The 14,121-nt window shown below is 43.4% G+C and overlaps 2 protein-coding genes across 4 annotated transcripts in view; both read right to left on the bottom strand.

Annotated features, from left to right (window-relative positions):
* The window catches only part of ZNF425 (zinc finger protein 425), a 370,402-nt gene that overhangs the window by 335,910 nt on the left and 20,371 nt on the right, over positions 1–14,121 (bottom strand). The window lies entirely within an intron of this gene.
* The window catches only part of ZNF777 (zinc finger protein 777), a 29,818-nt gene that overhangs the window by 9,548 nt on the left and 6,149 nt on the right, over positions 1–14,121 (bottom strand). For all 3 annotated transcript variants that reach the window (XM_050785808.1, XM_050785809.1, XM_050785810.1), the window contains exons 3-4: positions 13,413–13,539; positions 10,302–10,415 (exon numbers count right to left, since the gene is read on the bottom strand). In XM_050785808.1, coding sequence (XP_050641765.1) covers positions 10,302–10,415; positions 13,413–13,539 — 241 coding nt within the window. The remainder of the gene's footprint in view (positions 1–10,301; positions 10,416–13,412; positions 13,540–14,121) is intronic.

Here is a 14,121-nt window from a genome sequence, read left to right as displayed (position 1 = left end):
TACAGGCATGTGCTACCATACCCAGCTAATTTTTAAAGTTTCTGTAGAGATGAGGTCTCCCTATGTTGCCCAGGTTGGTCTCAAACACCTGGACTCAAGTGATCCTCCCACCTCGGCCTCCCACAGTGCTAGGATTACAGGCATGAGCCACCATGCCTGGCAGCCTGTTTTTTTTTTTTTAAATAATGGGAGAGTAGATGAGAAGCCACATTTCAGGGACCACATGCATTGTGTGCTTTTGGCTGATCAGCTGGACAAGAAGAGATGGACTAATGACTGGAAACTGTGCCCTCAAAGACATCTGTATTATGTCTCTCCTGGGGAGTACCCTTATCCCCTCAAAAGCATGGGTACCCCAGCTTGAAGACTAGTGCCTTCAACACCTGGCCCTACTTCAAGACCCAACTTGAGTGTCCACCATTCCATCAAGCCTCTTCAGTGCTCTCAGCTGGACACAGCTGTGCTCCTCCCTGAGCTCCAGGCATTCGCCTGCTCCTCTTTGTGGCACGTACTCTTTCTCCCTCAAAACAGGCAGTATGTACACACTTTGACCCTCCCCTCCACTTGCTAGATAGCAGGGAACGCCAGTGTTTCCCACCAACAATGTCTCCCCACCCCAAACAACTTTTCAAAGAGTACTGACAACCAAGCTGCATTTATTTATAAGCAGGAATTTGTTCTCCCATTTAAAAAATTAATCGAAGACACACACATTGTGGGAATATAGTTTATGAAAAAGGTAACATTTCAATCCAGTGGGGAAAAGTTTAAAAGGAATGGAGACAACTGGCTTCCTGACTAGAAAGGGAAAAAAGCTACTTCACGTATTTCACACCAAACTCCTGATGAACAACAATATTTATGTATAAATAAGAAATTCACACCTAAGTTTTACAACTTTAAGCTGAGGAACAGGCTATCTGTAACCCTATGGGACTTCAGATAGTCCTTCTGGAGGACGTTTGGTAATTCGTGCCAAGCATATTAAACATGCCCAACTCCTATCAACTATAATTTTGCTATAAATTGTTTTGAAAGAATTCTTGTAGCTTGCTGTTGCCATCATTTGGCTATAAGAAACTTATTTAATCTGTGATTGGTTTTTAATAATTCATGTTCATAAGAACTCCTGTGAGGTGGGGAAAATCCCATAAATTGTTTTCAAATGTATTAAACATTTGCGAAGACTGAATTTATTAGTTATTGAAACTGATATAATGCCATATTTTTAGACATTTAGTTAAAATAAGCATTTAATTACTTAAGACTTAGCAATTTTCTTTTTGTTTTCTAGGGCAAAAAAAAAAATTTATTTTGTGTTTCAAAAATTTTTATAGCTTTTTTTGAGATGCTCACAGACCTAAGATCTGTGATCACAGTGTTTACTAAATAAAATAGCTTGAGTAAATATTTCTACATTTGATATGAAACCCAGATTGGGAGGCTGAGGCGGGTGGATCACCTGACGTCAGGAGTTCGAGACCAGCCTGGCCAACATGGCGAAACCTCGTCTCTACTAAAAAATACAAAAATGAGCTGGGCGTGGTGGCAGGGGCCGGTGATCCCAGCTACTCGGGAGGCTGAGGCAGGAGAATCACTTGAACCCGGGAGGTGGAGGTTGCAGTGAGCCGAGATTACGCCACTGCACTCCAGAGTGAGACTCTGTTTCAAAAAAAAAAAGACTGATAAATTTGAATACATAAAAGTTAAAAACTGCTATTACACACACACACACATACACACACAAAATATAAAAGTAAACCACAGGCCAGGCGTGGTGGCTCACGCCTGTAATCCTAGCACTTTGGGAGGCCAAGGTAGGCAGATCACTGGAGGTCAGGAGTTTGAAACCAGCCTGGCCAAAATGGTGAAACTCCGTCTCTACTAAAAATACAAAAAAATTAGCTGTGCATGGTTGTGGGCGCCTGTAACCCCAGATACTCGGGAGGCTGGGGTAGGAGAATAGCCTGAACCCGGAAGGTGGAGGTTGCAGTGAGCTGAGATAGTGCCACTGCATTCCAGCCTGGGCAATAAAGTGAGCCTCTGTCTCAAAAAAAAAAAAAAAAAAAAAGTAAACCACAAACTGGGGAAAGTATTCATATACATACTGTTAGGCAAGGGCTAATATCCTTAATATTTTAAAAGCTTTTTACAAATCAATAAAAAGATGAATAATCCAAAAGAGTAACAAAAAAGATTATTCACAGAGTAGTAAGAGATAATAGTAATCAATAAAGGTATGAAAATATGCTCAACATCACCCTTATAGAAAGTATTTTCATCCACATATTGTGTTTTTTCTACTTACTACTTTGGCAAATGAGAAAAAGATAAATAATACCTGTTACTGGTAAGAGTGTATAGAAACAAACATTCTCATGCTTAGATGGATGAAGGCATGTAAATTGGCACAAGTGATTTGAAGGGATTTGCCAGGATCTATTAAATTTTTAAGTGGGTATATCCTTTGACCCAGAAAATCCATTTCTAAATAAGTTCCTGACAAGTGCATGAAGATCTATTTATAATAATCTTTACTGAAGCACTGAAACTTGTGAACAACCTAAATGCACATTAATGGGACAGTATTTAAACAAATTATGAAATCAATACACAGAATACTACTGTCGGCTATGAAAAAGAATATGACAAATTTATATATTGTGACATGTAAAAATGTCAATGATATACTATTGAAAAAAGAAACTTGCCAATACTTCTATATTGTCTGACTCTTTTACAATGATAATGTGTATATGTATTACCTACATAATTAAGGCTATGTGTATGTAATCACATGCACATAAAATTGGAATGAATAAACTGCTGACTCTTGAGAGAATATTATCGGGGACTTTCTCTCTGTACTTTTTCTTTGTGAAATTAAAAACCAGTATTGCCACATTAACTCTCTCTACCAGCTCAAAGCAAATAAATATTGGTTGACACTGACTTTCCAATCTTCTCATGGCTATACTTTGTTAGGTTTTTTTTAATTAAAAATTTTTTTTTAAAGTTATACATGCACACAGGCTAGTTGAACATAGTTGAACAGTTCTTCGAAAAAAATTTTTTTTTTGAGACGGGGCTGCAACTTCCACCTCTTGGGTTCAAGTGATTCTCCTGCCTTAGCCTCCTGAGTAGCTGGGATTACAGGCACGGGCCACCACGCTCAGCTATTTTTTTCTTTTTTGCCCTTTTAGTAGAGATGGGGTTTTACCATGTTGGCTAGGCTAGTCTCGAACTCCTGACCTCAAGTGATCCACCTGCCTCGGCCTCCCAAACTGTTGGGATTAGAGGTGTGAGACACCACACCCAGCCCAGAACTTATTTTTTAAAAAGTTCTTTTCCACTCACCTACCCCCATTTCCTGCTCCCCAAGGCAATCACTTCAATGATTCCAGCTGATTCTTTGGTCATTTACCTCCATAACTCTAAGTAACACACTTATATTGCTACTCCTTGAGTTTTCAATTTTAAGCATCATCCATTGACTTCCAAGGGATGAAGGTCTCCTCTGAACTGATCCTGCCAATATAGTTTTGTTGTAATTTTAGTTGGATCAATACTGGATGTTTACCTCACTAGATTATATCAATGTTATTTATAACAAAACTCTGTAGTATAGTGAGTGCTTCCAATGCCTGTAAACCTTCTTGCCTTCCCTAGATCTGACACTTTTTTCTTTTGCCCAGCTTACGACTAATTATCATGAACTCAGCCCCAAACTCCCCCAACCTTACCTTGCTGTGTAACTCTCCTCTCCAAACATTCAAATATATTGGGTGTTTATCCATTTCATCTACTTGAAGACAAATTTCTGGGACCTGTGGAGGTGCCCCACACAACCGGCTGCCTCTAGGTGCACAGCTGGCCTCTCGGAATGCCCTTGGGCCATGCCCCTGGAGTGCCTCCACCTCTCTCTCAAGTTGGCGTTTGTAATGCCTCCTTCTTGGTTTACTTCCTTATTTTGGCAAAGCACCTCCCCCAGTTTGATAAAGGATTTGTGGAGACTTGAACATCTCAAAATGTCTCAGTTTCACTCATATTTAATCGAAAGAGTTTGGCTAGATATTGAATTATAAGTTGGAAAATATTTTCCTTTGGAATTTGAAAGGCATTGCTCTACTGTCTTCTAGATCCCAATGTGGTTACAAATGTCTGAGGCCATTCTAATTCCTGTTTCTTCGCATGACTCTGTTTCTCTTCTCTGGAAGCTCATAGGATTTCCTTTGTTCTCAGTTGCTCTGAAAGTCCATGCTGAAAGTGTAGGTCTATTTTCTTCCCGTGCTCTGGGCAGCTGGCTCTTTCAATCTACAAAATTATGGCTTTAATTGGTGGGAATTTTTCTTGAATCATTTTGTTGATAATTCCCACCTGTTTTTGCTACTCTTTTTTTCTGGATATTCCTATTATCTGGATGTTGGATTTCCATCCTTCAGTTTTCTTATTCTTTCCCTATTTCCTTCCATCCTTTATTTTTATTATTTCCCTATTTTCTTATCTTTTAGCTTTATTTTCTGGGATGTGTGCTTATCCTCCAACACTGCTCCTGAGTCTCTAACTTGTACTATTACATTTTTAATTTCCAAGAGTTCCTTTCTCTTCTTTTTTAAAAAAACAAGCATTACACTTTTGTGTCATGAATGCATTCACTTATTTTATCTAAGGATTTTATATGTAAGTATTCATATATACATTTTTTTCCTCTCTGCATGGTCTCTGTTCCTCTAAATATATTTTTTCTGATGTCTTTACTTATTCATCTCTGTACACCACAGACTTTTCCCAAATGTCTTCTGGTTCTTGGTTGTCCACGGAGACTTACAAGAGGACACTCAAGAGAACAAAGAGCTGAATGCATTTGGGTGGGGCTTGCTAACTATGTGTGGGTCTCTGCTTGGCCCATAGGGAGCTTTGGCCAAGTCATTTTACTCAGAAACCTCTTGGCCTGGTCCCAAAAGTCTCCATATAAGGCTCTTCCAATATCCTGCCCGATGGGTTTAATTCTGGGTGTTGGCAACATTCTGGAAGTCGAGTTAGGGAAGAAGTCTGCAGATCTCAATATCTGCACGTCAAGTCTCCTTCTTCCCATTTCCGATGTAGTGCCCCACCCTCAACTGTGCCTGGTGCCCATGTCCAGAAAGCCTCCTTTGCACCCTCTCCAGAGAATAAGCCTGTCACATAACACGGCTAGAGAAACGCAGATGCCTGTAGTAGGGACTGAGGGAAGCAATGGGAGCTGAGGGGAGTGTTAAGTGGTCAATTTAAAAGATGTTCAGCCAGCTGTCTGTGTTTAGCCTCACTTCATTCCTATTTCCAGGAATCTCTAGAGTCTCTGGTACTATTAACTCTTGAGCCCCAAGCAGGTGTGGGGGTGCAAATTGAGTTTCTTCTCAGTTTTCCCCAGTACCAATTTCAGATTCAGCTTACCACATCTATCCACTTGCTTCAGGGCTGAAAAACTTCATTGCTGTATCTCTTTTCTTTTTAAAAGTTCCTTCACTCTTATTTTAGAAGGATTTGGGAGGCCGGGCACAGTGGCCTCTAATCCCGGCACTTTGGGAGGCCGAGGCGGGCAGATTACCTGAGGTCGGGAGTTCAAGACCAGCGTGACCAACATGGATAAACCCCATCTCTACTAAAATACAAAATTAGCCAGGCGTGGTGGTGCATGCCTTAAATCCCAGCTACTGGGGAGGCTGAGGTGGGAGAATCACTTGAACCCTGGAGGTGGAGGTTGCAGATCGTGCCATTGCACTCCGGCCTGGGCAACAAGAGCAAAACTCCGTCTCAAAAAAAAAAAAAAAAAAAGAAGGATTTGGGAGGTAGGAATAAATACATGTTCAATCTGCCCTGTTGAACTCAATCTTTCATTGTATACTGTTTTAAAAAATATATTTTTACTGAATAAGAAGTAATATATGCTTACATCAGAACATTTTACAAAACATAGAGAAATACGGCTTTGGTATGTTTCCATCCAGTTTTTTTAAACCTACTTTTGCTTACATCACTGACCTCACTATATTTACTTTTCACACTTCTACATCCTTAATCCTCCTATCAACTGGATCATTCCCATCAACATTTCAAACAGGCTTTAGCAATCCCCATCTTAGGCAAACAAGAATCCCCACAACTGTCCCATATTTCCACTCCCCCACAGCTACACTTGTTGAAATGACTGTCAGCACGTGCCATGTCTACTTCCCTGCCTCCCACCCGCTCCTCACCCACTGACTATCAGGCTGCCACCTCCACTAAGCTACCAACGTTAGTCTTCCTAAGGTCGCTGATGATTTTTAGCTTGCAATCCAATGGACACTTTTTAGTCTTCCTATTCCTAAACCACACAGCAGAATACAACACTGTTCGGCATACTCTCTCCTTCTGGAAACATTCTTCTCTAGAAATACCCAACAGGGCACTATCCTAATTTTCCTGCTACCTTTCTGGCCACTCTTTCTGTTTCCTTTGATTCCTCTGGCTCCTCCTTCTTTTTCCAAATCCTACAACAGTGGTTTTCAACCCTGGCTGCACATGAAAATCACCTTGGAAGCTAAAAAATACTAACACTTGGGCCCCATCGTGAACAACATATTCCAAATTCCCGAATCTGCCCCAAAACCCAGGGTTCTGCAGGGCATGGCTTGTGTTCTCCTCTCTTCCCCCTCTACAGACTGAGCAACCCAATGTATCTATGCTGCCGACACCAAATGTCCAAATGTGCCAAGGCCAGATGTCTCCAGCTCAGACCTCTGCTCTGAACTCCAGACTCCTTTATTCAGCTGCCTTCTCAACACCTGCTCTTTGATGTCTCACAGGGATCTCAAACCTAATGTGTTCAAAACGGAATTCTCAGTGTTTCTCCAAATCTGAACCTTACATTACCCTCCCTCTATTCTTACTTAAGCCAGAGGCCTAGGAGCCATCCTTAGCACCTCCCCATCCCTCCTATTCAACACCCACCAATCCCTAAGTCCTTCCTAGTCCACTGCCAAAGTATATCTTGACAACAGCCACTTCTCTCTCAGGGTGATGCCAAGGTTTCCTACCTGGAAGACAGAAAGAACCTCCAAGTGGTCTCCTAGCTTCCAGACCATCCTCCCTTCAGTTAGTCCTCCACGGAGCAACCAGAACCCTACTTGGCCTTCAGGTTTCCACTAGAAATCCCATGTCCTCAAAGAGGCCTTTCTGACTTCCCAAACTCAAGGGCACCTTTCCTGTCGTGGGCCTTGCAGTCCTGGATGTTCTGCATCCGTCACAGCTGGTGCCCGTGCTTTCATCTGTCGGGGGTGTTTTGGTTGTTAATGTCAGTCTCTCCACAGGAGTTAAGTCTGAGGGCAAGGGCCTCAGGGTTAATGTAGTTCTTGACACAGTACCTGCTACCAAAGAGATCTGATGAACTAAATAAACATACGAATGAAACTTATGGTTTCAAAACTCTTCATAAATGTGATTTTAGTGTGTAATAGTCTATTATACTGTGATTTGTATTTGTACATCTTAATCTATATTTTGGATTCTTTTTCATGCTAGACTCTCAGGAAGTAAATTATTAGGTCAAATGTAAGAACATTTAAAATATTTAAAATATACTTAATAATAAGCCAGGTGCAGTGGTTCGTGCCTGTAATCCCAGCACTTTGGGAGGCTGAGGCAGGTGGATCACTTGAGGTTAGGAGTTCAAGACCAGCCTGACCAACATGGTGAAACCTCGTCTCTACTAAAAAAAAGTACAAAAATTAGTTGGGCGTGGTGGTGCACACCTGTAATCCCAGCTACTCAGGAGGCTGAGACAAGAGAATTGCTTGAACCAGGAGGTGGAGGTTGCAGTGAGCAGAGAGCACGCCACTGCACTCCAGCCTGGGCAACAAAGTGAAGCTCCATCTCAAAAACAAAACAATATATATATACACACACACACACATATATAGTAAAAAAATATGTATATATTTTTAAGACTAGAAAGCATCAAATTGCTTTCTCGAGAGACTGAAATGATGAACCCTCCGAGTGGCAATGTCTGAGCACACAGATTTCAGCCATGCTTTCTGGTTCGCCTTACTCTTTGCTAATTTGCTAGGTGAAGATGGTGCCTGGCTTCTCCAGCCTCCAAGGCCACCCTTCCAGGGCTGTGAATGAATGGGAGCCCCTGTTCTGAGTATTTGGAGGGTTGACATCTGAATCATCTTTGGATCTCTTTGCCCTTGGGAACCCAACCATTAAATGGTAGTTTATTTGCTGAATTTACTTAGCCAATTCATAAAATTGTCATGTTTGGTATATTTGGAATTATGAGAAGTCTCAATTTTCTGGACTTTTCCCCCTTGGTCTCATACTTTTGGTCTGGCCCATGGCTGGATTTGCTGCCATTCTGCAAAGGGAGAAGGTGCTTGGATGGACATGTTACCACTGGAGTGTAGGGGCTCTGATACCTGCAGTTTTGCAGAACCAGCCTGCAACGGCAAAGCCGGGGCCTTTGGTTTAGCACAGAGGTGCGAGTGTGCAGCTCACGCTGTGGAGCAGCACTGCCTATGTCCTCCCCTGTCCTCCCACTGCAGACTCCCAGGGGCTGGAGATGGTGACTGGAACAAATGACACATTTCAGCCACACAAGGAGGCCTCTGTGAGGCTGCCTATTCCAGCAGAAGCTCCTGTGGAAGTGCATGTGCCAGAACAAACCCAGCCCAGGGCCGAATGGATTTGAGTTATTTTGCTTTTCAATTCTGGCCCCATTCTGTGAGAGGCCCATCTGTGATGAGGCTGTGAAAAGCAGACAGAGAAAGGGGATCCATGCTCTTGCATCCAGCTCTTCCAAGAAAATTCTATGAGAGCTGCACCTGAACCGCAAGTCCCTGCTGGGACAGCAGACTGTATTTTAGGATTTTTACCACAAATCATCTCTCCTGACTTCTCATTCTCTGCCTCCCAACCCTTCTTTCTCATTTCTTCTACCTAGAATCTCTCTATTCCTACTTGACCTTTGTTTTTGGATGTGGCCACTCAAACCTTTACGGTACTGACTGATTTTCCCAACCAAAAGTTCACCCTGCCATGTGCCACACTGTCACCAACACCTCATCCTCATCGACTTTTAAATTCCTCTTTTCTGTCTGCCAGAATGAACTCAGGGTTAGCCCCTCCCCTCGAGTTAAATTTTAGGCAAATTCATAGAAAGTGACGCCGCTGGATTTCTCTGGGACATGCCAGCACTTGTATTTTTACAGGGTTCTGTCTCTCCCAGAAGTCACCTTTCCACTCAGCACATGGGGCTGACATTACTCCATGTTCCTAGAACATCTGCTTAGAGCCAGCTGATAGGTTCCCAAATCAATGACATTAGTTCCTAACAAGACCTGGCTGTTGGCCCCAAACAGAGTTCTCCAGGTGGATCATCCTCTTTCAGCAGACATGACTGCCAGTAACACTCAGCTATGTTCACACGCCACACCTGCCCACGAAGGACCAGGATCAGCTTCCGCTGACGACCGTCGAGGTAAGTGATGCAAGTCCAAGGGCAGTTCCCAAACAGGGGCTTCAAAGAGCAACCATGCACCACAAGAGCTCCTGAAGCATGAGTGTGTGAGCCACTGAGCCGGCCGCCGTGAATGGGGTGACCCCAGGCACACCAACAGCGGCTGGTCTACTGAGCCACTGCTATGTGCCAATCACTGTGCCAGGCCCCACGGTTAGATATTAGTGCCAGTTCTATTTTATAGATGAGACTCTAAAAAAAGATCTAGTAACTGAAATCCCATCACCAGTAAGCAGAAAAACTGTACTCAGATACAGACAGCCTCACACCAGAGAGTGCACATGAGCCACACAGCCTCTGGTCAGTCTCACTGGGCACATATCTGCTGACTCCACCTACATGCTGTCCTACTGAAGCTGTGCGTGTAGGATGTTCCCGGTAAAGTCCATGCCTGCCCCTTATCCCTCCACTAACTACCTGCAGGACTCACGGATGTGGTCCTTTTCTCGGAAGTTCCAGGAATTTTAAGCACTAATGACTGCTTGACAAGTGACTGCCTTTCTTTGAGTTTCTCGCTTTATTTCCTACAGAGAGTGAGATGACACTTGGTCATGTCAAAAAATTCACGGCATTCCCATTAATCAACAAGTTAGGCTACTGGTGATCATGGCGCTCCAAAGGAGGTCCTGGCACCTGTGGGCCTCCTTCCTCCTAACATATCCCGGCAGGGCCTACCTTGGATTGTGCCGACTCATGCTGGGGCTTCCTGACTGGTGAAAGATCTAGAATGCAGAGCTGTGGATCACCCTTAGCCACTCACCAGCACTGGGATCTGTCGGCGTCTCACCCTCCTCAGAGTCTTCCTGCTCCTGCATGGTGGGCCGCTCCCCGCGTTCCATCTGTGACATGAGGTCTGGTTTGGAAATTGCATAGTCTGGACAGAAGAAAGGGAAAAAAAGTGCTCTGGGATGAGGTTGCACTGGATGTTGTTGTATCTTCTGTGGGCACGTGATTTCAGGAGCAGCTCCTCGACTGAAGACCATAATGGAAAACCACCAAGCCTCCCCACCTTTTCCGAAGAGAGGTGTGTGTGTGTGTGTCTGTGTGTGTGTGTGTGTGTGTGTGTGTGTGTGTGTGTGTGTGTAGATCATGTTGCTCAGAGGTGGTCAAAACCTGCCCAGGTTTTCATTACAAAGGCAGAAGATATTTGAAATTTTGTAAGGTAAAAAACTAATCCTGGCCAGGTGCAGTGGCTCACACCTGTAATCCCAGCACATTGGGAAGCTGAGGCAGGTGGATCACCTGAGGTCAGGAGTTTGGGACCAGCCTGGCCAACCTGGTGAAACCCCGTCTCTACTAAAATTACAAAAAATTAGCCAGGCGTGGTAGCGGACACCTGTAATCCCAGCTACTCGGGAGGCTGAGGCAGGAGAATCACTTGAACCTGAGAGGAAGAGGTTGCAGTGAGCCGAGATCTCACCACTGCACTCCAGCCTGGGCAACAAGAGTGAAACTCCGTCTTAAAAAAAGAAAAAAAGCAAAAAACTAATCCTGATAAAAATCTAAAAGCCATAAAATAAAATATCAAAAGATTTTCTTACATAAAATGAGTTCGCAGTTCTTTGGAAATAAAGTTAAAAGATGAAGAAACTTAGAGGAAATGTTATACATATATATATACATGTTTGTCATATGGCAAAGGGTTAATATCCATAGTTATACATAAAGAACTTCTATAACTAGTAAAATTGCAAAGTTATAAATAGGTAAATCGTAGAAGAAATATGAATGGCCAATAAATATATAAAAAGATGCACAAGTTCACTAATCATCAAAGAATACATATTCAAATAAATGAAGTAGGCCAGGCACGTGGCTCACGCCTGTAATCCCAGCACTTTGGGAGGCCGAGGCAGGCGGATCATGAGGTTAGGAGATCAAGACCATCCTGACTAACATGGTGAAATCCCATGTCTACTAAAAATACAAAAAAAAAAAATTAGCCGGGCGCGGTGGTAGGCACCTGTAGTCCCAGCTACTCGGGAGGCTGAGGCAGGAGAATGGCGTGAACCTAGGAGGCAGAGCTTGCAGTGAGCTGAGATCGCGCCACTGCACTCCAGCCTGGGCGACAGAGCAAGACCCTGTCTCAAAAAATAATAAATAAATAAAAAATAAAATAAATGAGGTAGCATTTTTTACCTATAAAAAAGACTAACATTTAAAATAGAAGAACATCAGCTCAGGCCAGGGTATGAAGTGGTACTTTCACATACCCTTGCAGAAATATCAACTGGCTCAGCCTTCTGGAGGGTACCAGGCAGTAGCCATAAAACTGTAAATGTGCATCCTGTTTACCTGGCAATCCCACTTCTCAGTATCCGTCTTACTGAAACACACAGAAGTGCACAAATACACAGAGATGTTTATCATAACACTTTGTAACAGTGAGAAAAACAGAATCAACCTACTGATCAGCAACAGCAGAAAGGTCAAAAGCCCTAATGGTTCACATGGAACACTGCATTGTCTTTCCAAGGAGGCCTATGTATGCCGACATGGAACACTCTCTATGCCCCTACATTAGGTAATATAAGCAAATGGGCCCCTCTGTGCAAATCCCAAACCGCATGTGCATCAGTGCATGTATCATGCTTATATCTGCACATGCAAAAAAAGATGAGAGAGATCACAGGTCAAGGTGTTCATGGTGGTTACCTCCGGAGAGTGGTACTGGTGAATGGGTGGTGGTTGCTCTTAATTATATAAATCATTTAAATTGCTGAATTTTCACAATTAAAAAACACAATTAAAAGAATTTTAAAAGGAAGGGAATGTATCCTGTGGAAAGGTATGTATAAAATTGTCAGTTCTAGTTGGAATTAAAGTTTCTATGTGACAACACATTTAAATGTTTAAGATAACATTTTTGTATATATCCAAAAAGTTCTCTATATCGGAGAAACAGATACGCATATATAAAAGTAAAGTATATTTTTCCTTTTTTTTTTTTTTTTTTTTTGAAACGGAGTCTCGCTCTGTCGCCCAGGCTGGAGTGCAGTGGCTTGATCTCGGCTCACTGCAAGCTCCGCCTCCCAGGTTCACGCCATTCTCCTGCCTCAGCCTCCCTAGTAGCTGGGACTACAGGCGCCCACCACCACGCCCAGCTAATTTTTTTATATATATATATATGTTTTTTAGTAGAGACGGGGTTTCACCGTGTTAGCTAGGATGGTCTCAATCTGACCTTTTGATCCACCTGCCTCGGCTTCCCAAAGTGCTGGGATTACAGGTATGAGCCACCGCACCCGGCCATGTAGAGTCACAGGTTTTCTTCCTTAAATATTCTTAATGAAAATCACAAGAATCTACAGACTTTGGGGTAAGACAGATCTCCGTGAAACAAGCATTTAACCTCCCTTATCATAGCCTCAGTGTTCAGGCACCTGAATCATCAAACAGGAGTGTGAACACCAGTCTTAGCCTCCCCAACATCTTGGCTGTGTGGGTCCAAGAAGGTGATTCTTGTACAGCACCTCAAACATGGCTGGTACACAGTAGGCACTCAGCATACTTTTCTTTCATTCTTTTTTCCTTCCTTAATAATAGTTTGCTGGACAAACTAATTTATTAAAAAAGGGGTCCATGGGGAAAAATATGACAGAGAGACCACTGATGTCGAGATCTTTCTCTTCCTCCTTGTCCCAGCAGCTTCTCTGAGAGTGGGGTCTCAATTTACAAGTCATTCTGGCCTGGGCCGCGCTGATGTGTGTGGGTATATGAGGGCATTTGCTTTAATTTGTTGTGATCTGTAAAACTCTGTTCTCCTTGCTTGTGACTATTGGCTCTGCTGAGGTTCAGAACTCCCTAAGGTTATGAATGCACCTTGAGCTGGTGTACAGGCAGCCCTCAGCGAGTGAAGACTTCTCCTTACCCATGGAAACCAGGGACTCGTAGTTGCCCCTCATCACGTTCTTGTAGAGCTCCTTCTGCCACTCGGACAGGTTTCCCCACTCCTGCTCCGAGAAGTGGACAGCGACATCATCAAATGTGACAGGGACCTGAAACCACACAGCAAACTTGGCTCAGACCCGCTGGAACGCAGTGACAGGCCCACAGCTGGCCAATCCCAAGGCCCAAACTCCTGGCTCTGGGCCTTCATCTACAACTTTTCTAGAAGTCTGGCCACTGTCCTGGCCCCAGAGAGTGAGGGGCCTGTCTTGTTGGATCCTTTTCCTGCCCTTCAGGATATAATTCTTGCAGCTCTAAAGCATGGTCTGTGGACCAGCAGCAATGGTGCTACCAGGAAACTTGCTAGAAATTCGAACTCTCAGACCCCACCTTAGACCTACTAAATAGCTTCTGCATTCAATAAGATCCTGGGGAGATCCATGTGCCCAGTAAAATTTGAGACATGCCCGGCTAGAGAACAGAATCTGTTTTCTCCCTACATATGGCTGTGAAAGGGGGCAGCAGCACTGAAGAAGAGAAAGCAAGCCAGTCTACACTCAAGCTCTTTCAGAACCTTCTGGAAAATAATATGGAAACCTAACTTCTCCAGCTTTTGAAAGGAAACCTCTTGAAATCAGTTTTCCTGGCACCAATATGGCTTGTAAGTGAACTGATAAACATGTGGAGCAGGA

The sequence above is a fragment of the Macaca thibetana genome, chromosome 3 (genome assembly GCF_024542745.1).
Source record: "Macaca thibetana thibetana isolate TM-01 chromosome 3, ASM2454274v1, whole genome shotgun sequence".
Taxonomy (NCBI): domain Eukaryota; kingdom Metazoa; phylum Chordata; class Mammalia; order Primates; family Cercopithecidae; genus Macaca; species Macaca thibetana.
This window is presented reverse-complemented; position numbering and strand designations above follow the sequence as displayed.